This window comes from Lynx rufus, unplaced genomic scaffold (genome assembly GCF_022079265.1).
Source record: "Lynx rufus isolate CCGP_SWC_20201006 ecotype Redwood Valley unplaced genomic scaffold, mLynRuf1.p SCAF_8, whole genome shotgun sequence".
Taxonomy (NCBI): Eukaryota; Metazoa; Chordata; class Mammalia; order Carnivora; family Felidae; genus Lynx; species Lynx rufus.
The window spans coordinates 52,107,290-52,130,646 of NW_025814896.1; the positions used below are offsets into that span (position 1 = coordinate 52,107,290).

Below are 23,357 nucleotides of genomic sequence, written 5' to 3' on the forward strand. Positions count from 1 at the left end.
AGGATGGACAAGAGATACCATAATGTGAATTCTGGCTAGAAATTTTATTACCAAGTAACACACAGAGCTTAAAATTCACCACATATTGTGCCAGTATGAATGAATTGTAAACACACTGTTAACTAAAAATGGTTAACCATGTAGAAAAACATGGTATAATCTCTGTATGTTTTTCAAAGAAGATAAACCAAAAGTAATGTTTTAAGAGGTTGATATAACACCATTTCAGAACAGCTGTGACCCCAACAAATGTTTTCCTGTTGAAATAACTCACTGGTCTCCTTGTATGTCATGCTTTTCCACAGTTTCAAGCACTGGCTCATACTGTTCCCTTAGGAAAGGTCTTTCTCTTTATTTTCTGCCTATGAAATCCTACACACCCCTGAGAGTCCAGTTCAAATGCTAACTGCTTATACTATATTGTCTCCTGATCCCCTCAATCATACCACCAAAAGTAATTTATCATCTCTCTTTTAAACAGGAGCACATTATTTAAACATCTGTGTGGAAATTATATGATGAAGCAGAATTAAATATTTATAATCTACTTACCCACCAGACTCTAGTGACTTTGAAAGCACTTACGATTCCATTTTCTTAAAAAAGTGACTTGCACAAGGAAGTCACCAAATTCACTAATTGTGTCATTTCATTCCTATTGCCCTATTTTGAGGTTTTAAGTTAAAATTACTCCTTTTTATAATCTATCATGATTGTTTTAACTAAAATTTATTTTTTCAAAAATATAGTTGACATATAATGTTACATTAGTTTCAGCTGTACAAAATAGTTATTTGACATTTAAATACACTACAAAATGCTCACAATGATATTTAGATACCATCTGTCACCAAAGTTATTAAAATATTATGGACTGTATTCCCTATGCTGTACTTTACATTCTCTTGACTTATTTTTTTAACTAGAAGTCTGTACCTCTTAGTCCCCTTCACCTGTTTCCTCCATCCCTCTCTGGCAACCACCAATTTGTTCTCTGTAAGTCTGTTTCTGTTTCGTTTATTCATTTATTTAGTTTTTTAGATTCCATGTAGAAGTGAAAACATGTAGTATTTGTCTTTCTCTGACTTGTTTCACTTAGCATAATACCCCCTAGGTCTATCCATGTCACCAAAAATATAAAGATTTCATTGTTTTTTTTATGGCTGAGTGATATTCCTCTGTGTGTGTGTGTGCGTGTGTGTGTGGTGTGTGTGTGCATGCACGGGCACCACATCCTCCTATCAATTCATGTATCAATGAACACTAAGGTTGCTTCCTTATCTTGGTTATTGCAAATAATGCTGCAGTTAGTAGACAGGAGTCCACATATATTTTCAAACTACTGTCTTTTTTTTTTTTTTTCAGGTAAATGCCCCAAAGTGGAATTGCTGGGTCATATGGTAGTTCTAGTTTTAATTTTTTGAGGAACCTCCACACTGTTTTACATAGTGACTGCATCAATCTACATTCCCACCAACAGCATACCAGGGTTGCCTTTTTTCCACATCCTCACCAACACTTACTATGTCTTGTCTTTTTTTTTAAGTAGGTTTCATGTCCAGTGTGGAGCCCAATGTGGGGCTTGAACTCACAACCCCGAGATCAAGACCTGAGCTAAGATACAGTGGGATACTTAACTGACTGAGCCACCCAGGTACCCCACTTGTCTTTTTGATAACAGACATTCTGACTGGTGTGAGATGATATCATCTCACTATGGTTTTGATTTGCATTTCCCTGATGCTGAACATCTTTTCATGTGTCTGTTGACCATGTATGTGTCTTCTTTGGAAAAATGTCTGTTCCCGTTCTCAGCCTGCTTTTTAATTGGATTTTTTTTTTTTTGGTGTTGAGTTATACTAAGTCCCATATATATTTTGGATATTAATCCCTTATCAGATAGATCATTTGCAAGTATCTTCTCCAGTTCAGAAGGCTGTCTTTTCATTCTGTGAATGGTTTCCTTCACTATACAAAAGCTTTTTAGTTTTGATGTAGTCTCAATTGTTTGTTTTTGCTTTTGTTACCCTTGCCTGAGGAGGCATATTCAAAAACATATTGGTCAGACTATTATCCAGGAGTTTATTCTTTTAGTTTTATGATTTCAGGTCTTACATTTAAGTCTTTAATCCATTCTGAATTTATTTGTTTTATATGGTATAGTAAACTGGTCCAATTTTCCAAGCACCATTCATTGAAGAGACTGTCATTTCCACCATTATATATTCTTGCCTCCTCTGTCACAGATTAATTGACTATGTAAATATGGGTTTATTTCTGGGCTCTCTATTCTGTTCCATTGATCTGTGTGTCTATTTTTGTGCCAATACCAGTCTGGTTTTTTTTTTTTTTTAATTTTTTTTTTCAACGTTTATTTTTGGGACAGAGAGAGACAGAGCATGAACGGGGGAGGGGCAGAGAGAGAGGGAGACACAGAATCGGAAACAGGCTCCAGGCTCTGAGCCATCAGCCCAGAGCCTGACGCGGGGCTCGAACTCACGGACCGCGAGATCGTGACCTGGCTGAAGTCGGACGCCTAACCGACTGCGCCACCCAGGTGCCCCAATACCAGTCTGTTTTGATAACAACAGTTTTGTAATCAAGTTTGAAATCTTTTCAGAGTACAGGTCTTTCACCTCTTTGGTTAAGTTTATTCCTAAATATTTTATTGGTTTTGGTGCAACTGCAAATGGGACTGTTTTCTTAATTTCACTTTGTGCTTGTTCATTATTGTGTTCTTGATCTCTGATTCATTTTTATGTCTGTGTTAAGATGTCTTACGCTTTTTTTTAATTTTTAATTTCTACATTTTTTTTTTGTTTTTACCTCCATTTTTTTCTCAAGTCCAGTGAGTATCTTTATGATCATTACTTTAAATTTTCTATCAGGCATATTACTTACATCCATTTCACTTAGGCCTCTTGCTGTGGTTTAGTCCCGTTCTTTCATTTGAGACATATTTCTCTATCTCCTCATTTTGTCTCTTTGTCTGTTTCTTTGTGTTAGGAAAGGCAGCTACTTCTCTTGCTCTTGACGATAGCAGTCTTATAAAGAAGAGATGATATAGTGTCTTGTGTCCCCTGTTCCCCAGGGCCTGGCACTCAGGGAGTGTGTCTTATGTGTGTTGCATGTGCTCTGCTGTTGAGTGTTAGTTTTTTTTTTTTTTTTGTTTGTTTGTTTTTTTACTTCAGTCCAGTTGTCTGTAGAGACTCTTTGCCTACTGTGTGCAGTGTTTGGTCCCCAGCAGGGGTGGGGAGCATTTTAACGTGTGCAGTGGTTTGCATGAGAAAGGAGACCTGCCCCTGCCACCGGCGGAACTGAGGTCCTTCAGACATGTAGGTTAGGAGATGTCTTGGCAGGGTTTGTACTGGTCTTCTGTGGGGGAGGGACTGCAGCAAACTAAGGCAAGTGTGACTCGGAAGAGTGGATCCACCAAAGTGGGAGGCCACAGGCTTGGTGTAACGAGTTAGGTAAAAAGTGTCGGCACTGCACTGGTTTTGGCAGATGGCTGTTTTGTTTTGTTTTGTTTTTTTTATGCAGGAGGGAAATGTGCCTGCCAGCTTCTTTGCTCCTGGAGAGGTCTCCCCATGATCCCCGTCTCTCCAAGCCATGCTTGAAGATGAGCAAATCACTCTCCCTCCCATCTGCCCCTGGAGTTTTTCAAATTGATGGTTCTATGCTGTTATTTACACCAGCTGTCTGTCCTGCTGTCACGTTAATGGTAGACTCTACTTCCTAATGCCCTCAAGGCTCCCCCAGAGCTGAGATGCTGATTTTTAAAATTCCAGGTGTTAAAGGGCACCTGGGTGACTCAGTCAATTAAGCAGCTGACTCTTGATTTCAGCTCAGGTCATTATCTCAAGGTTCGTGAGTTCAAGCCCCTCAGTGGGCTCTGTGCTGACAGTGCGGAGCCTGCTTGGGATTCTCTCTCTCTCTCTCTCTCTCTCTCTCTCTCTCTCTCTCTCTCTGCCCCTCCCCAGCTTGTTCTCTCTCTCAAAAAATTAAATTAAATTAAACTAAATTAAACTAAATGAAAATGAAAATTATAGGTGGTAAGTCTCACTGGTTGTAAGAAGTCACGAAGTTTGGCCCCTCTTGCTTTCAAAGGCAAATGTAATGGGGATTCATCCTTCCCATTCGTGGGCTCCTCAGTGTGAAAGTCTGTTTTCAACCTTCTCTGTACCACTGGCTCCCTCCCCACCATAGACAGCCATGGTCTGCTTTGCTCCCAGACCATGTCTTTGCCCTTCCTACCTTTTTTAATGTGGCCTCTTTTCTACCTTTAGTTGTGGAGTTTGTTCTGCCAGTCTTCAAATCATTTTTTGGGTTATTTACGCTGATGTGTTCTCCAGTTGTATCTAGGGGATGAGGCGAGCTTAGGGTCCCCCTACTCTTCCATCTTCCCAGTCGACCCTCTAATTTTTTACATTTTAATTATTACGTTTCTTGGTGTGGATTCCTTTGGGTTCCTCTTGTTTGAGGTTCTCTGTGCTTCCTGGAACTGGATGTCTATTTCCCGCCCCAGGTTAGGAAAGTTTTCAGCTATTATTTTTTTCAAGTAAGTTCTTTATCCCTTTCTCTCTCTTCTCCTTTAGGACCCCTATAATGAAGTTATTAGTATGCTTAATGTTGTCCTAGAGGTCACTTAACCTATCTCACTTTTCTATGGTCTTTTCTCTCTTTGCTGTTCAGCCTGATTTCCACTACTCTGTCTCCCAGATTGAAGAGCCACCCAGGCACCCTGTTCTTCCGCGTCCTCTAATCTGCTGTTGACTCCTCTAGTGTGTTTGTTCTCCCAAGTTCAGGAGTCCTCTTTATGACCGTTATTTTAAACTCTATCAGGTAGATTATCTATTTTGTTTAGATCTTTTTCTGAGGTTTTGTCTTGTTCTTTCATTTTGAACATATTCCTCTGTCTCCTCATTTTGTCTGTGTTTCTATGCATTAGGTAGATTAGTATATCTCCTGATCTTGAAAGTAATGGCTTTACATAGAAAACATCCTGGAGGGTCCGGAATCACAGTGTACTCTGATCACCAGAACTCAACCCTCAAGCAGTGTATCCTTGTGGGCTATGTGCACCTACCTGTTGTGACTGGGCTGCAAATGCTGTGCCAACTGGTGGGTTGAGGTGACCACTGAACCAGCTGCCCACCAATGCCCAGCCATGACTACTATGGACGTACTGGTGGGAGGGTCTGGCCCTGGCACAGCTGGATGAGGGGACCAGCTGTCAATTGCTGCAGGTGTGCTGGTTGGTGGGGCCAACCACTAGTGTGAAGAAGGGCAGGAGGCGCTTTAAAAATGTGCCTGCTCGGGCAAGTGCTTTGGGATGGGCATGTTCACAGGGGAACACTGGTAGAGAGCAAGCAGTGCCATTAAGGTAGATAGGGAGTGTCAAAAGGCATGCCAGCATCATGCCTTGCTAGACTGAGGAGGGCAATAAAAATGGCACCTGCCAGCACTTTGTTCCTAGAGGAAGTTCCTATAGATCCCTATCCCTCCAAGCACATGCCCTATAATTAGTCAATAAATCTCCTTCATTTATGGCCCAGGTGCTTTTCAAACTGTTTCCCCGTGCTTTGTCTACAAAGTGTGCATGGGCACTTTAAGAGCAGAGTCTCCATTTTCTATAGCCCTTCAGCACTCCTAGAGTTATGACCCACTGTTTTTCAAAGCCAGACATTATTGGGCTCATCTTCCCAGTGCAGATCCTTAGGGTGGGGTGCCCAATGTAGGGCTCGAACCCCTCACTCCTAGAGAGGTCTCTGCACCTGTGATGTCCTTCCTGATTCTTGACCACTACAGCATGTATTTGGTTCTTAAACAGACCATGTCTCTGTCCCTCCTACCCTTCTTGATGTGACTTTTTCCTTGTGTCTTTAGCTGTGGAATAGCTGTTCTCCCTAGTCTTCAGGCCATTTGCAGAAAGAATTGCTCTATTTGTAGTTGCAGCTTTGCCGTGTCCCCGAGAGGAGGTAAGCTCAGGATCTTTCTAGTCTGCCTTCTTCCTGGACTCTATCAAGGTTGCTTTAAAATCTTCTCAGGCAAGCCATGACCCATGTTGCTGTTTTACTTGTTTTAAATGATCACATTCATTTCAAGTGTTTTTTCACCTTTCCTACCACTTTCTCAACTTAAACTATAGTTGAATTCTCATTGGTATTATTACACTACGTCACTTGGAGTATCTTATAGTTTTTAAAATATTTATAAGGAAGAATAAAAGTCCCTTATTTATGTCATTTAACTTCATCTATAATCTTTATTACCCTGTTCATTCATCCATTATTTACCATATCTTTATGCCCTATTATATTTCACAAAGGGTTAAGTTTACAGACACCGTACTAGACATATCTATATTTTACACTTTTTGTTTTGTTTATATTAATAAGTCTTTTTAAAAAATATATTATTGCTATTTGTTAGTGATATTCATAGTAGTCATACTATAGCCATAGATAGTCATAGATGGTAATGACAGTTACTGAAAGTCAATAGACTTTGTGAATTTTCTTTGATTTTCTGAAACAAATTCCATCAGGCTGCTATAGCAAATACCACAGACTGTGTAGCTTATATATAACAGATATTTTATTGCTTACAGTTCTGGAGGTGGAGAAATACAAGACAAAGTTGCCAGTATGATCACTTTCTGGTGAAGACCCTCTCCCTGGTTCACAGCCTACAACTTCTTTCTCACTGTGTCCTCAACATGATGTAAGGGGCTAAAGAGAGAGATCTCCATGGAGTATCTTTTATAAGGGCACTAATTCCATTCACAAGGGCTCTACCCTCATGATCTAATAAGCACCTCTTAAAGACCCCAACTATTAACAGCATCAACTCTGGGGGTTAGTATTTCACCACATGAATTTCTAGGGGACACAAATATTCAGATCATAGCACATTATATTCAATATATTTCTTAGCTAGTCTTATTGGATGGCCTTGATTTATAGAGAGTATCCACAAATTTAATAGTTTTTTATTAATAGTTTAAGACTATTAATAGTTTTCTGTATTCCTTTCCAATATTCATTTCTTTCCTTTTTTTTAATGGATCGTTGAAGACTGTCAGCATGTCCAATATTGAATTCCACAGAAGGTGACAGAGAGTACCCATTCTCTCTTGTTTTATCTCTATTGCATTAGTTTTATCAGTGATCATTTTATCAAATGATGTTGTAATGTATGTTGGTATGTGGTGAACTTTATTTTGGGCTAATACACCCTTCTCATAAATGACCTTTCAAACCGTTGCCAATGTGTTTAACTATGAGAACCATAAACATAAGGAAAAAATAATTAAGAAGATAGTTATAGTTTCATATTGTTGTTGTTGTAAAAGTCCATAATCAGGTGTAACTAAATCATACACACTTTCAGATATAGTAGTAAAATTAAGTTATTGCCATTTCCCACTGAAAAAAAACCCTACACTGAGTTACATAATTTAACAAATAGGAAAGATAAAAGGATGCATACTTAATTTCTGACTATATTGGTATCACTTACTTTAACAAGAAATCACCTGTTTAGTAACCCAAAAACATAACTCCTTACAGGTATATATCAAAACTATATATAAAATGGTCAACTTTGATTGAAACATTATTTTTAATCCATTAATTTCCTATTCACTATTATACATCAAGCACTATGCTAGTTGCAGGGGGATACAGTAGTAAACAAGGCAATTTTTCTTCAGTCAACTTACAAACTAGTGTAGGGATTGACAAAATTTTGCTGTAGAGGGCCACATAATAATATAGGCATCTAGGAGGCCATATAGTCTCTGTTGTCAACTACTCACCTCTGTTGTTATAAGACAAAAACAGTCATAGACAACGGGTAAAAAGTGAGCATGCATGTGTTTAAATAAAACTTTATTTACACAACAGGTGGTGGGGCCAGATCTGATCACTAGGCTATAGTCTGCCAACACATGCTCCAGTAAAAAATAACATATTAGGAATTTCAATACTTTATGGTGAATACAATAATATCATCATGGGAACATGATCTAAGAGAATCAACAAAGTCTTCTGGGATGGGGCAACAATCCAACTGACTAATCCATTTTCTCAAATTTAGCAAATAAAAGCTTACTATAATGTGCCACCATTATAAAATCTCATTCTAAAAATGGAAAACATATTTGACTATGTAAGAGTTGCTTCATTATATAGTATTCTCTTCTACTTGTTTATGAAAAATTATACCATAAGCACATTTGAAAGCTTACCTTGAGTGACTGTTTTGAGAACAATTAAAGTTGATAAAAATCTCAATGGTAAATTGGAGCTCTTAAAGAAAGCAGCTGTCTTTGGTTTATTCTCCACTGAATGGTCTAAAGAATTATCCTGAATTCCCTTAGTTACTACTCCTTTGAATATGTCTTCACCCAGTCTCCTCAATGTTGATGTCATAGTTGAATGCTGTTAAAAATATGTATTATCTTAGTATATTTGTCTATATCCATAATATATTTCAAATACTACAATCAAATATAGAAACTAGAAAAAGTCAAATTTTTTCTAATTAAAAAATGGATTAGAAATATACAAAATTAAAAAGTAGTAATTTTACAATCAACTTTTAAAAATTATTTCTGATTACTTTTCTAAAAGAATGAGCAGTCTGGGGCACCTGGGTGGCTCAGTCAGTTGAGCGTCCAACTCTTGATTTTGGTTCAGGTCATGATCTCACAATTCGTGAGATAGAGCTCCACACATCAGGCTCCGTGCTGCCAGTGCAGTGCCTGCTTGGGATTCTTTCTTTCCCTTTCTCTCTGCCTATCCTCCCACTCACACACACATGCACTCTCTCTCTCAAAATAAATAAACATTCGAAAATAGAAATAAGCAGTCTACAAGAATTAAGAAATTGGAAATGGTACTTTTCTATGAAAAAAATTAGGAAAACTGAGAATTTGAAAATATTTATTTAAGAACATAATATGATATGTTTCTGGCACAGAGAAATCAATTGAGCAGAGAGGTAGATAACTATAGGTTCTTCACTCCTCCAACATTACTGATAAATAGCTTATCGGGTGTGTACCTTACAGTGTTAGCTTATAAAGTGATCATCTAGGGCCTCACTGCTTTACAACTCAGTATGATCATAACCATCACAGTGATTTTGATAACTTTTTTAACAATTGCAGAATAAAATACATGGTTAGAATCATGGATGATTCTCATGGTGAATAAACTAAAGACAATGGGCAAAACACACATACTGGCATAAAAATATTTCTAAAATAACATAAGCTTTTATGATATTCGACATATATATTAAGAACCAAATAAAGGAAAACCATTTCACACTGCTGCAGATGAGGGTACATACCCACACTTTGAAATAACTTAAATATGGGTAACAAGTATTTGTTTAGAATTTCTACATATTAAAATTAAAGAGGTATATGGAGGTTTTATGGGTATCAAAAAACACAATGATTGGGTGGTGAATGGCGTAACAGATGCAATCTAATTTATTTAAATATATGGTCAGTAAATTCTAAATCAAAAAAAGGAACCCTCATACACTGTGGATAGGAATGTAAACTGGTATAGCTACAGTGGAAAATAGTAGGGACGTTTTTCAAAAAATTAAAAATAGAAATACCGTATGATCCAGCAATTCTGCTATCAGTTATTTACCCAAAGAAAACAAAAACATTAACTCAAAAAGGTATGTGCACTCCTCTGTTTATTGCAGTATTTATAATAGCCAAGATATGGAAGCAACCTAAGTGTCCATCAACAGACTACTGGATAAAAAAGATGTGGCGCACACACACACACACGCACACACACACACACACACACACACACAAAGGAATATTATGCAGTCATAAAAACAGATGAGATTTTGTCATTTGTGACAACATGGATAGACCTAGAGAATATTATGCTAAGTGAAATAATACTGAGAAACACAAATAGCATCTGATTTCATTCATAATGTAGAATCAAAAACAAACAAACAAACAAACAAAAAGAATCAACCTTCAAATACAGAGAACAAATTGATGGTTGCTGGAGGGAAGGACAAAATGGGTAAAGGAAGTGTAAGATATAAACTTCCAGTTATGGAAGGAATAAGTCCTAGGAATAAAAAGCACAGCACTGGAATATAGTCAAGGATACTGTAATGTGTTATATGGTGACAGTAGGTAGCTAATATTTGTTGTAGAGCATAGAATAACATATATAAAAGTTGAATCACTATGTTGTATACCCAAAACTAATATAAGACTGTGTGTCAATTGCAGTCAAATGAAAAACCATTTTAAATAAGCTTTTAATATCATTAGGAAAAGATAATACATATATGTTTTAAAACCTTGGTATAAAAATAGATGAAAATACTAGAAATTCTAGAAGTTTCTTGATGCCTCATATTTCCCAGACTTGCAGCTGAAAGAGCTGGCAACCTGGAAACTGCAGACAAAAAAGCCCCAACATAAGCCTGCTCTCTCTAGCCAAAGGGCTAAGAAAAGAGCAGCTTTGCAAGACAAGAAACTTTTAAACAAAACCACAATTCAGCCAAACACCACAGAAAAATCTGTGGTCCAATATCCACTTAGATGAACAAAATTTCAAGGACAGCCTACACTTTCCAGGAAAGCCTAAAACCAGGCAGTAACAAAGTGTCCAGGAAGGCCATGTGAGGGGTAGTAATGAGGCACTCCCATCCCTCCCAGTTAGGGAGGTATCTCAGTGAAGGCCTAATGGGGAATCAGAACTCCTACTTAAGTTGGCAATAAAGAGGAGCCACCCTGTATTTCCTCTCTGCAGGAGCAGTGTCAAAGCCAGATAAACAGAGATCCAAAGTTTTATAATACCAAAATGTCCAGTTTTCAATAAAAAAATCACTAATCACACGAAGAACCAGGAAGATCTTAAACGGAATGAAAATCAGTAATTGGCAATACCAATAGCACAAAGATGTTAGAATTATCTGACAAACAGGGGCAGTTGGGTGGCTCAGTTGGTTAAATGTCCAACTTTGGCTCAGGTCATGATCTCACGGTTCATGAGTTCAAACCCAGAGTTGGGCTCTATGCTAACAGCTCAAACCTTGGAGCCTGCTTCAGATTTTGTGTCTCCCTCTCTCTACCCCTCCCCTGCTCGTGCTCAGTCTCTCTCTCAAAAAAATAAACATTAAAAATTAAAAAAAAAAATTATCTGACATTTTAAAGCAGCCGTGATAAAATTAGTAATTATGCATTTAAAAAAAAGAAAAATAGAAAACTTATCAAAGAAATGGAAATCCTTACCAGAGAAATATAAAGAACCAAATGGAAATTTTATAACTGAAAATACATTAACCAAAATAAAAAACCAATAGGTTAAACAGCTGAATGGAGAACACAAGGAAATAATTGGTTAACTGGAAAATAAAACAACTGAATTTACCCAATCTGAACAACATTAAAAAAAAAAAAACTGGAGGGAATAATAAACAGAAATTCAAGGAACTGAGGAACTAAAACAAAATATTTAACCATCATGTCAATCAGAATCCTGAAAAGAAAAAAAAAATCAGGGGGGACTGAAAAAATATTTGAAGAAATAATGGCTGAAAACTTCCCACATTTAGGGGCAAAAAAAAATCTAGACACTGAAGAAGGTGACCAAACCCCAGAAAGGATAAATCCAAAGTAATCAAGCCAAATTAATCAAATCCAAGATACATCATAGCCAATTTGTGAAAACTAAAGAAAAAGAAAAAAATTGAGAGCAGTAACAGAGAAATTAACATATATGAAGAAAACAATTCAAGTAACAGTGGATTTCTTATTGTAAAGCCATGAAAATTGGCTAAAAGAAATTAGCACACATTTTTCAAGTATTATAAGAAAATAACTATCATCTCAAAACCCCATGCCCAGTGAAAATATCCTTCAGGAATGAAGAGGAAACTAGGACATTCTAAGATGAAGTAAAACTAAAACAATTTGTTAACAGCAGACCTCTTCTAAAAGACTGCCTGAAAGAAGTTCTCAATGGTGAAATGAAATAATAAAAGAAGGAACCCTATAATATCTGGAAAGAAGAAAGAACACAGTAAGCAAAAAATATGGGCAAATTCTGAGTTTTATGTTTGACAGTAGAAGCAAAAATAGTAACACTGTCTAATGTGATTCTAAATGTATGTAGAAGAAATATTAGCACAGTAGTATTATAGAGGGGGTTAATTAAGGGATGAAAAGGCAAGGTTTCTCTATTTTAGTCAAACTGACGAAATGAAAACACCAGTAGACTATGGTAAATTATTTATATACAATGTGCTACCTAGAAAAACTAATAAAAAAGCTATAAAAAGAGAAATACTCAAAATTCTATAAATGAACCAAAATGGAGTTTTAAAAAATGTTCAAGTAACCCATAGGAAAGCAGGGGGAAAAACCCAGAGAAATGAAAAAGAGAAATGAAAACAAACAGTAAACACAAAATAAAGTCAACAAACTTAAACCCTAACATATCAATAACTACATTAAATATAAATGGCCTAAATATACCAATTAGAACACAGAACTTGATAAAGTTGAGTAAAAAGAAAATCTAGCTATATGCTATCTATAAAAAACTCATTTCAAATATAACATTACAAGTAGGTCAAAATTAAAAAATAGAAAAGGACATTATAAAACTAAAGAAAGCAGAGTTGTTGGTCATATTAATATCAGAAAATAGATCTCAGAGCAAGGTTAATTACCAGGTACAGAGAGAGACATTACATAACGAAAAAAGAGTCAATCCACTAAAAAGACAGAACAAGCTTAAATTTATATGTGCAAAGCAACAGAGTTGCAAAATATATGAGGCAAAAAAATGATAATACCAAATAGGACAAATATATAAATTCACAATTATAGCTGAAGACTTCACTGAACACTTGATACAACTGGACAGAATATTAACAAGGACCTAAACTAATTCTAAAATACCATCAACCAGTAGAATCAAATCCACATTTATAGAACACTCCACACAACAACAGCAGACTACATATCTTCAGCAAAACAACATCAACAATACAACCAAACCCCAAAAAACAGAAAGGTAAAAGCGAGATCTATGACAAAATTCTAAATAAATCATGGGTCAAGAGGATGTTTGAAGGGAACTTTTAAAAATACATTAAATTGAAAGTAAATGAAAATGGAACATATCAAAATTTGTGGGATACAGTTAAAGCAGTGCTGAAAGAAAAACAGGACTAAAAATATCACTATGTTAGAAAAAAAAGGAAGTCCCAAATCAATAATCTGAGTTTTTACCTCAGTAACCTAAAAAACAACAAAATAAATCCAAAGCAAACAGAAGATAGGAAATAATAAAGATGAGATAAAAATGAAAACTACAAAACAAAGAGATAATCCTTTGGGGAAAAAAAATCAATAAAACAAACAAATTTCTGTCAAGAAAGCCAAAAAAAAGTGACACAGTATCAATACCAGGAACGAAAGAGAGGGCATCACTACCAACACTGAGAACATCAAAAGGATAAGAGAATATTATGAAAAATTTTACACATATATATTTAACAGCTTAGACAAAATGGGTCATTCGATTCCTTGAAAAGCACACACTTCTATAAATCACTTATATGAATCACCTATTAGAATATCCTTATAACTATTAAGGAACTTGAATCTCCCAAAAAAAGACATATTCAGGCTGAGTTTCATAGAAGAATTCTACCAGATGTCTGAATAAAAATGAACACTAATTCTATCTAATTTCTTTTAGAAAAGTAAGAGGATGGTACAATTCCCAATAAATTTTATGAACATAGTATGACCCTGATACAAAACCAGACAAAGACAGTATAAAATAAAACTGTAGATCAATACCCCTAATGAATATAGATAGGAAACTCTTTAACAAAATATCAGGAAACAGAATTCAGCAAATATAAAAAGAATATACAACATGGCCAAGTGGGGTTTATTTTAGGAACACATGACTAGCTCAGTATTTGAAAGCCATTTGAAAGCCACATTATCAGGTTAAAGAAAAAAATCACATGATCCTATCAGTAAATACAAAAATCCATTTAAAAAACATTTTAACACTCATTCATGATTATAAAAACTCAAAAATAGTAATAGAGGGGAACTAAACTTGACAAAAAGCATCTATAAAACTATAGCTAATATTAATAGCAAAAGGACTATTTTCCCCTAAGATCAAGAACAAGCCAATGACTTCCATTATCATTCATATTCACCATAGTCCTAGATATTGTAGCTTATGAAAGACAAAAATTGAAAGCATATAGTCAAAAAAGGAAAACAAGAAAACTTTCTTATTCATAGATGCATGACTATATACAAAATCCCAAAGAATCTTCAAGAAAACTCCTAAAACTAATAAGATTATGGTCATAGGATACAGAATGAACAACAGGGACAACAAAATTTTAAAAATACCAACTTTAACCACTCAAAAACACTAAATATGCAGCTGAAAATCTAACAAATAATGGACAGGAATTCTATGCTTAAAACTACATAACATGGATGAAAGAAATCAACTTTCTAAAAAAATGGAGAAATCATGTTTCTGAACTGGAACACCCAACACTGTAAAGACGCCAATTTTTCTTAAATTTGTATACAGGCTAATGCAATTTGTATCAAAACCTCAGCAAGATATTTTGTAGATAGTGAAGATTATTCTAAAATGTATAAGTAAAGGCAAAGGAACTATTTATAAACATTTTTGAAAAACAGGAAAATGAGGGGGCACCTGGGTGGCTCAGTCCATTTAGTGTCCAATTTCAGCTCAGGTCATGATCTCGCAGTTTGTGAGTTTGAGCCCCATATCAGGCTCTGTGCTAACAGCTCGAGGCCTGGAGCCTGCTTCTGATTCTGTGTCTCCCTCTCTCTCTCTCTGCCCCTCCACTGCTCATGCTCACTCTCTCTCTTTCTCTCTCTCTCTCAAAAATAACTAAACATTAAAAAAATTTTTTTTAATTAAATAAAAGAAAAACAGGAAAATGGGGAAAAAATCAAACTACTCAACTTCAAAACATATTTTATTTTTTTCTTTTCCTGAAATTTATTGTCAAATTGGTTTCTATACAACACCCAGTGCTCATCCCAACAGGTGCCCTCCTCAATGCCCAACACCCACTTTCCCCTCCCTCCCACCCCCCATCAACCGTCAGTTTATTCTCAGTCTTTAAGAGACTCATGTTTTGGCTCTCTCCCTCTCTCTCTCTTTTTTTTTTTTTTCTCAAAACATATTTTAAAATTATAGTAATCAACAGTATGGAACTGGCGAAGGAACAGACATACAGATACATGGACATAACAGAGAATCAAGAAAGAAGCCCACATAATTATTCCCAACTGACAAAGGTGCAGAGGAAGGAAAGCCTTTTCAGTAAAAGGTGCTAGAGCAACTGGACATTTACAGGCAAAAATGTAATCTTGATCTAAGTCTCACACCTCATACAAAATTAACTCAAACTGTACACGGACTTAAATGTAGAAAATGCAAACGTAGAAAATTTTAAGAAAAAAACCAGGAGAACACAATTTAGGGTTAGGCAAAAAATCCTTACACTTGACCCCAAAAGCAACATCCACAAAAGGAAAAACCAGTTCACTGGAAATCATCAAAATTTAAAGCTCTGCAAAAGACCTTGGTTGGATGAAAATACAAGCTACAAAAAAAGAAAAATAGTATTTCCAAATGACATATCCAACAAAGGACTAGTACCTAAAGTATGTAAACAAGTCTCAAAACAACGGAAGACAAATAATCCAATTAGAGAATGGGCAAAAGACAGTAACATACTGAAGAGGATATACATTTGGAAAGCAAACACATGAGAAGATACGTTTAGCCACTGGAGAGATGCAAATGAAAACTCCAATGAGAAAACAATACTACCAGAATGGTGAAAATAAAAAATAGCAACAACATAGTGGTGCCTGGGTGACTCAGTCAGTTAAGCTTCTGACTCTTCGTTTTGGCTCAGGTCATGATCTCACAGTTGGTGGGTCCAAGCTCCTTGTCAGGCTCCACACTGCTCCTGCAGAGCCTGCTTGGGATTTTCTGTTTGCCTGTCTCTGCCCCTCCCCTGCTTGCAATCTCTCTCTCTAAAATTAAAAAAAAACATAAAATAAAATAACAAAACAAATAAAATAAAATATAAAATAAAAAATAAAACTTAAAAAAATAATAAAAACACTAAATGCTGGTGAGGTCATGGAGAAACTAGATCACTCATATATTCTGGTAAGAGCATAAAATAATAAAATCACTCTTAAAATTTGGCAGTTTATTAAAAAAATTAAACATGGAGCTACCATACAACAACTACACCCTTGGACATTTATCCTAGAGGAATAAAAACTATTTATACACAAAAACCTCCACATAAATGTTTACAGCATTTATAATGGTTAAAAACCAGTTTCCTTTAACCAATGAATGGTTAAAATGTGGTATATTCCTATCATGGAATCAATAAAAAGAAATGCCACAACTTAAATAGATCTCCAGCAAATTATGCTAAGTAAAAAAAGTCAATCTTAAGGGGTTACATACTATATAATTCCACTCATATAACATTTGTGAAATGACAAAATCATAGAAATGGAAGTTTGTGGCTGGAGGGATTAAAGAGGGGGTAGACCAGGAGGAAAGTGGGTATTGCTATAAAAATGCAACATGAGAACTTCTGATTTCTGGTTAGGCAGGTAAGGGGGTTGGAAGTTATCACTCCATCCTAACAACAGTAAAAAGCTGAACAACTGAAAAATTAAACTTTCTTAGATCCAACAGAAGTGAGAACACAGGGCAAAGCCCAAATTTGGAGACAGACAGGTGAATACAGAGAATTACAGCTTACTGCAGCAGAAACCCATGAGCTGAAATCTCTGTGGAAACTGGTACCAGGGTAGGAAAATATGAACCATAACCAAAAATTGCTGGAGTGCTTGCTTCGGCAGCACATATACTAAAATTGGAACAATACAGAAAAGATTAGCATGGCCCCTGAGTATGGATGACATGCAAATTCATGAAGTGTGCCATATTTAAAAAAAGGAAAAAGAAAAGAAAACTGCTGGAGGCCCAATGTGAACAAGTCTGAGAGTTAAAAATGCTGGCTGTGGCCAGTCACAAGGGAGTTCTCAGATTTTGTTGGTTTTAGATGAGGAGCTCTAACAGTTCTCACAGTGAAGACTGGAGAAAAATCCCCTCATGCTTCAGGTAGGGGGGGTAAAAAAGTAACCATTTGGAAATATGACACAATTTTGTCCTTGTTAAAAAGATCTGTCCTCAAGAGAAACTACCTTACCAGAGCTTAACCTACTGAGATTTTATAAGAGTCTAACAGACCTAGCAGAAAGGAAATACGAAACTCCAGCCCACTCTAGCAATCCTGCCCCACCTCATGGGGAGAAAAACTGAGAGGCATTTATGAAGTTCATAGCCCCGAGACACAAGCTCACCAAATGACTGAGACTGAATTACACAACTACAGAACACTTCCCCTTCCCACACATCTTACCATAGTATTGAAGGCTCATTTACAGCAGTCACTTTTACATAGTACATCATGTCCAGATAACAAGAAAAAATTACAAGCCATGCTAAAAGGCAAAAAACACAGTGTGAAAAGACAGAGCAAACTTCAGAATCAGACTCAAATATGGTAGAAATGCTGGAATAATCAAAGAATTTAAAACAACTATGATTAATATTCTAAGAGCTCTAATGAAACAAGTAGACAACAGAGAGCAGAGAGATGGAAACTCTAAGAAAGAATCAAAAGAAATAACAGAGGGGCACCTGGGTGGCTCAGTCAGTTAAGCGTCTGACTCTTGATTTTGGCTCAGGTCATGATCTCACGGTTCTTGAGATTGAGCCCAGTGTTGGGCTCTGTGCTGATAGTGTAGAGCCTCCTTGGAATTCTCTCTCTCCCTCTCTCTCTGTACCCCCCCAAAATAAATAAATTAAACCCCAAAAAACAAAAATACTAGAGATCAGAAACACTGTAAATGCAGAATGCTTTTGGTGGGCTCATTAGTAGACTAGACACAGACAAAGAAATAATATCTAAGTCTGAAGGCACATCAACAGAAATTGGAACACAAGGAGGAAAACCCAAACTGGAAAAAATGGAACAGAATATCCAAAAATTATGAGACAATTACAAAAGGTGCAACACATGGGTAATGAAAATACCAGAAGGAAAATAAACAAAGGAATAAAATAAATATTTGAAGTGGGGATCCTAGGTGGCTCAGCTGGTGAAGCATCCCACTTGGGCTCAGGTCATGATCTCACGACTTGTGAGTTTGAGCCCCACATTGGGTGATCTTGAGCCCTGCTTCTGGTGACCTTGAGCCCTGCTCTGGGCTCTGCATTCTGTCTCCTCTCTCTCTGCACTTCCTGGGATTCTTCCTCTGCCCCTCACTCACTCACACACTCTCAAAAAAAAAAAAAAAAAAAAAAATATATATATATATATATATATACACATATATAGAGAGAGAGCAGTAATGACAGAATTTCCTCCAAATTAACACAAGAAACAAACCCCACAAAACCAGGAAGCTCAGAGAACACCTAAGAGGATAAATACCACACACACAAAAATGCATTAAGGCATATCATATTCAAACTTCAGAAAATAAAAGCTTTTTTTAAAAATCTTGATAGAAGCCAAAAGAGAAAAAAAGTTATTTACAGAGAAGCAAAGATAAGAATTACATCCAAAGTCTCCTCAAAAACCATGTAAGCATGAAGAAAATATAATGAAATGTTTAAAATGCTGAGGAAAAAACCCCACCATACTCTGAAATTATCTACATACTCTGAAATTATCTATCAAAAATAAAGGAAAAATAAAGATTTTCTCACACCAACAAAAATTGAGGGATTCTGTTACTGAAAGTAATGTTAATAAAAGTTATTTAGAGACAAGGAAAATTATATAGCTTAGAAACCTGGATGTACATAAAGAGCATTAGAGAAGGAATAAGTGCTTTTATTTGTTATTAACTGATCTAACAGATAAGTTTTTTGAAAACAATAGCAACAATGTGTTGGATTATGGATGCCTGTGTGTCTGTGAGCATGTGCATGTGTGCCTGTGTATGTGTGTATACACAATTGTATTATTGATCACTGTATCATAGACATAGATATAGATATATACGTTTATGTAGGTTAATGTGTAATGAAATGAATGACAGGAATTATACAAGGGAATAAGAGACAGGAGGAAGACATCAGCAGTATTTTGTTATAGTAGTCCCCCCTTATCACGGGACATGTGTTGCAAGACCACAGTGGATATCCGAAACCATGGACAGTACCAAACCTTTTATATACTGCATCTTTTCCTATACATACATACCTATGATAAAGTTTAATTTATAAGTTATGCACAGTAAGAGGTTAACAATAATAAAACAGATTACAACAACATACCATAATAAAAGTTGTATGAATGTGGCCTCTCTCTCTCCCTCAAAATATCTTATTTGTACTGTACTCACCCTTATGGTAATATTGTAGATGCTAAAATGTCTATAGGATGAGACAAAGTGAGGTAAATGATATAGACATTGTGACCCTACTTAGCATTAGACTATTACTGACCTTTGACAATACTTCAGAAGGAGGATCATCTGCTTCCAGACTTTGGTTTACCATGGGTAACTGAAATCGCAGGTAAGGTGAGTCTACTGTATTATAAGATACTCACACTACACGTAAAGCTGTATAGTGTAATTTGAAAGTGGATTTCGAGTAGTTCTAAGTGTATATTGCAAAGTCAGGGCAACCACTAAAAAATGTAAAAAAAGAAGTACAACTGAAGGCTAAGAAAGAAGGGAAAGTTAGAAGCATATAAAAGGTCCAATTAAAACCACAAAAGGCAGGAAAAGACTGAGAGAAACAAACAGGAACAAAGAATAATTGTCAATAAATAAAAAACAGTGACAACTATGGTAGATATTAATCCAACAATATCAATAATCACTTTCAATATCAATAGTCAAAATATACCAATTAAAAGAGATTATCAGACTAAATCAAAATATAAGACCCACATTGTCGACAAGAAACCCACTTTATTATTTTTTATTTTTTAAGAAACCCACTTTAAATATAAAGACAAATACAGATTGAAAGTAAATGGATAGAAAGATATACCATGCAAACACTAATCAAAAGCTAGCTGGAATAACTATATTAATTTCAGACAAAACAGACCTCAGAGCAAGGAAAGTTACCAGGGAAAGAAAGGCATTACACAATAATAAAGGGGTCAATTCTCCATGAGTGTGTAAGATGCTAGATACAATAAATACATTTTAGATACCACACTAAAGGCATGATGCACAAAAAATAACTGAGAAATTGGACTTCATTAAAATTAAAAACCACTCTGTCAAGAGAATGAGAAATGAGAAACAGATTGGGAGGAGAAAATATCTGCAAAGACACATCTGATAAAGAACTGTTATCCAAAATTTAGAAAGAATTCTAAAAACGCTATTGTAAGAAAACCCAATTTAAAAAATGGGCAAAAGAACCTGGAAACCTCACCAGAGAAGATATACAGATGGCAAATCAGCATATGAAAAGATGCCCAACAGTATGTCATTAGGGAATTGCAAATTAAAAGGAGACTTGACTCTACACTAATTAGAACAGCCAAAACCCAAAGCACTGACAACACCAAATGTTGATGAGGATGTGGAGCAACAGAAACTCTCATTCACTGCTGGTAAAATGCAAAATGGTATAGCCACTTTGGAAGGCAGCTTACAGTTTTTCAAAAAAATTAAACATTCCCTTACCATATCTATCTAACAATTGTGCTCCTTGGTATTTACCCAAAGGAATTGAAAATTAATGTCACACAAATCCTGCACATGGATGTTTACATTATTCATACGTGCCAAAACTTGGAAGCAATCAAGAGATCCTTCAGTAGGTGAATGGATAAACTGTGGTACATACAGACAATGGAGTGTTACTCAGCACTGAAAGAAATGAGCTATCAAACCAAGAAAAGACATGGAGGAATCTTAAATACATACTGCTAAGTGAAAGAAGCCAATCTGAAAAGGCGACATACAGAATAACTAACTATATGATATTCTGTAAAGGGCAAAGCTATGACATTAGGTAAAAAGCAAAGAGTAAAAGGATTAGTGGTCTGCAGGAATTAGGGGCGAGGGAAGTATAAATAGGCAGAGCACAGAGGAATTTTAGGGAAAACTATTTTTAGTATCAAATTATTCTATAAATGATGGTCATATACCATTATATTTTTGTCAAAACTCAGAGAATGTAAAAACACCAAAGTGAACTCTAATGTAAGGTATGGACTTGGAGTGGAAGGACATACCAAGATAGGTTCATCAAGTGTAACAAATTGTAACAATTTGTAACAAATTCTGTTGCAGGAAGCTGATAGTGTGGTAAGCAGTACATATGTGGGGTCAGGGAGTATAAGGGGAATTTCTGTGCTCAATTTTACTGTGAACCCAAATATTTATACACACACACACACACACACACACACACACATACACATACATAAAAAAAGCAACATGAAGAATCTCTATGGTGATATAGAACTCCTACTATTTTGACTACTATCAATTGTGGCTGTGATATTGTACTAGTTTTTCAAGATGTTACCATTGGGGGAAAGTGGGTTAGGGACACAAGTGATTTCTCTGTAGTAGTTGTTATTACTGAGTGAATCTACTATTATGTCAAAATACAAAGCTTAATTTTTAAAAAGTACATGAACTCAGAGCCTGGACCCACTTCCAGTTCTGTGTCTCCCTCTCTCTCTGCCCCTCCCCTGCACACATTCTGTCTCTCTCACTCTCAAAAATAAACATTTTTAAAACTTAAAAATAAACATTAAAAAGAATGAAAAAGTATTTGCAATCAGACAACTGTTAAAACTGAAATATTAGAAATCCATCAATGCTGAATAAAGAAACAGGACCGTGGCAAGAATGCTACTTTTCATTAGAAACATAGATGCAGGCTAGTATCTGTCTAGAATAGCACACAGAGTAGGGTGCAGAGTATATATTTGTAGATAAAAATAAACTATAAATTATCTGAAGGAAAATGAGAAGAATATTTGGAAGGAAGATAAAGTAAGATTGCATTCAATTTCTGAGCCTAGCCTTTTGTGGGTGAGAGCATTCAGAAACCATTATACAAACAGCAAAATAAAATTTTAAAAAGAAGATAGCAACATTACAAGATCTGATAATCAATATAACTTTGTTTAGTGAGAAATGTAGTTAAGACTAATAAATTAAAAATGATATTCCATGGGGCTGGGGGGTGTGCAAGCACATGTGTGCATTTATGCTCCTGTGTTTACTTGTGCAACACAGAGGCAAAATATATGGAATACCACCTCAGAAAGATATTTTTGCTTAATCTTAATCATCATACTACATAATAATCACATGACTCAATTAATACTACTTAATCATAAGTACCACACTGAGTGATTTAGCTATGTGCTTCTATAATTCCATAGGACCAAGATTACACTACCCAAGCACAAATTCATTTTTCTCCTTTAAGTAAATGAAAGCTATAACAGCATTTATCAATACTAATTAGAGAAATAAAATTTTACAAACCTAATACAGCTCATAGCACAAATGATTACATATGCATGACATAATTTAAATTGAATGAACCTTATATGAACAGATAACATATAGCATTCATTTTATAATATGCTAGAACAATTTTTTTGCTCTGATTAGGCTATTATAAAAATTATTATCTAATTTAGCTAATATGTACTTATTGGCATAAACACAAGAAATCTTACATTTTTATTACCTTCAGTAAAATATGAAATATTATAAAATATAGTGGGGAGGGGGCAGTAGGTTTTAACAATAACCGAACAGTGACACTTATTATATAATTTTGAAACTCAAAAAACAATTTTACATACTGATTAAAACCTACGGCACTGAAAAACAGTATTTATAAAAGGATAAAGAGAAAGTAATAAATAAAGCAGAGAAGGCAAAAAGTTCTGAAATGTAAACAGAACAAAAAACCTGTAAAAGAACAAGATCAAGAAAAATAATTAAAAAACATAGACTATTAATCAATTACCTGTGTTCCAGCATCTAGCTGCCTTAGAGACCAATATATAAATTTTACAAAAGGCTGATGAAGTTTGGCATTCACAAACGGCATCCACTGTAACTGCTCTGTAATCACAGGCAAAAGCTAAAGATAAAATGATGGAAGATACAAAAGCACAGTAATTTTAGATGTATGAAATCAAAT

The 23,357-nt window shown here is 35.5% G+C and overlaps 1 protein-coding gene and 1 non-coding gene across 3 annotated transcripts in view; one reads left to right on the forward strand and one right to left on the reverse strand.

The window, feature by feature from the left end:
- CCDC138 (coiled-coil domain containing 138) overlaps positions 1-23,357 on the reverse strand; it is a 141,860-nt gene that overhangs the window by 57,642 nt on the left and 60,861 nt on the right. For both annotated transcript variants that reach the window (XM_047069863.1, XM_047069862.1), the window contains 2 exons: positions 23,181-23,297; positions 8,252-8,444 (listed from right to left, as the gene is read on the reverse strand). In XM_047069863.1, coding sequence (XP_046925819.1) covers positions 8,252-8,444; positions 23,181-23,297 — 310 coding nt within the window. The remainder of the gene's footprint in view (positions 1-8,251; positions 8,445-23,180; positions 23,298-23,357) is intronic.
- On the forward strand, positions 16,978-17,084 carry LOC124504528 (U6 spliceosomal RNA). Its single transcript, XR_006960484.1, has one exon. It is a non-coding gene; the product is annotated as a U6 spliceosomal RNA (small nuclear RNA).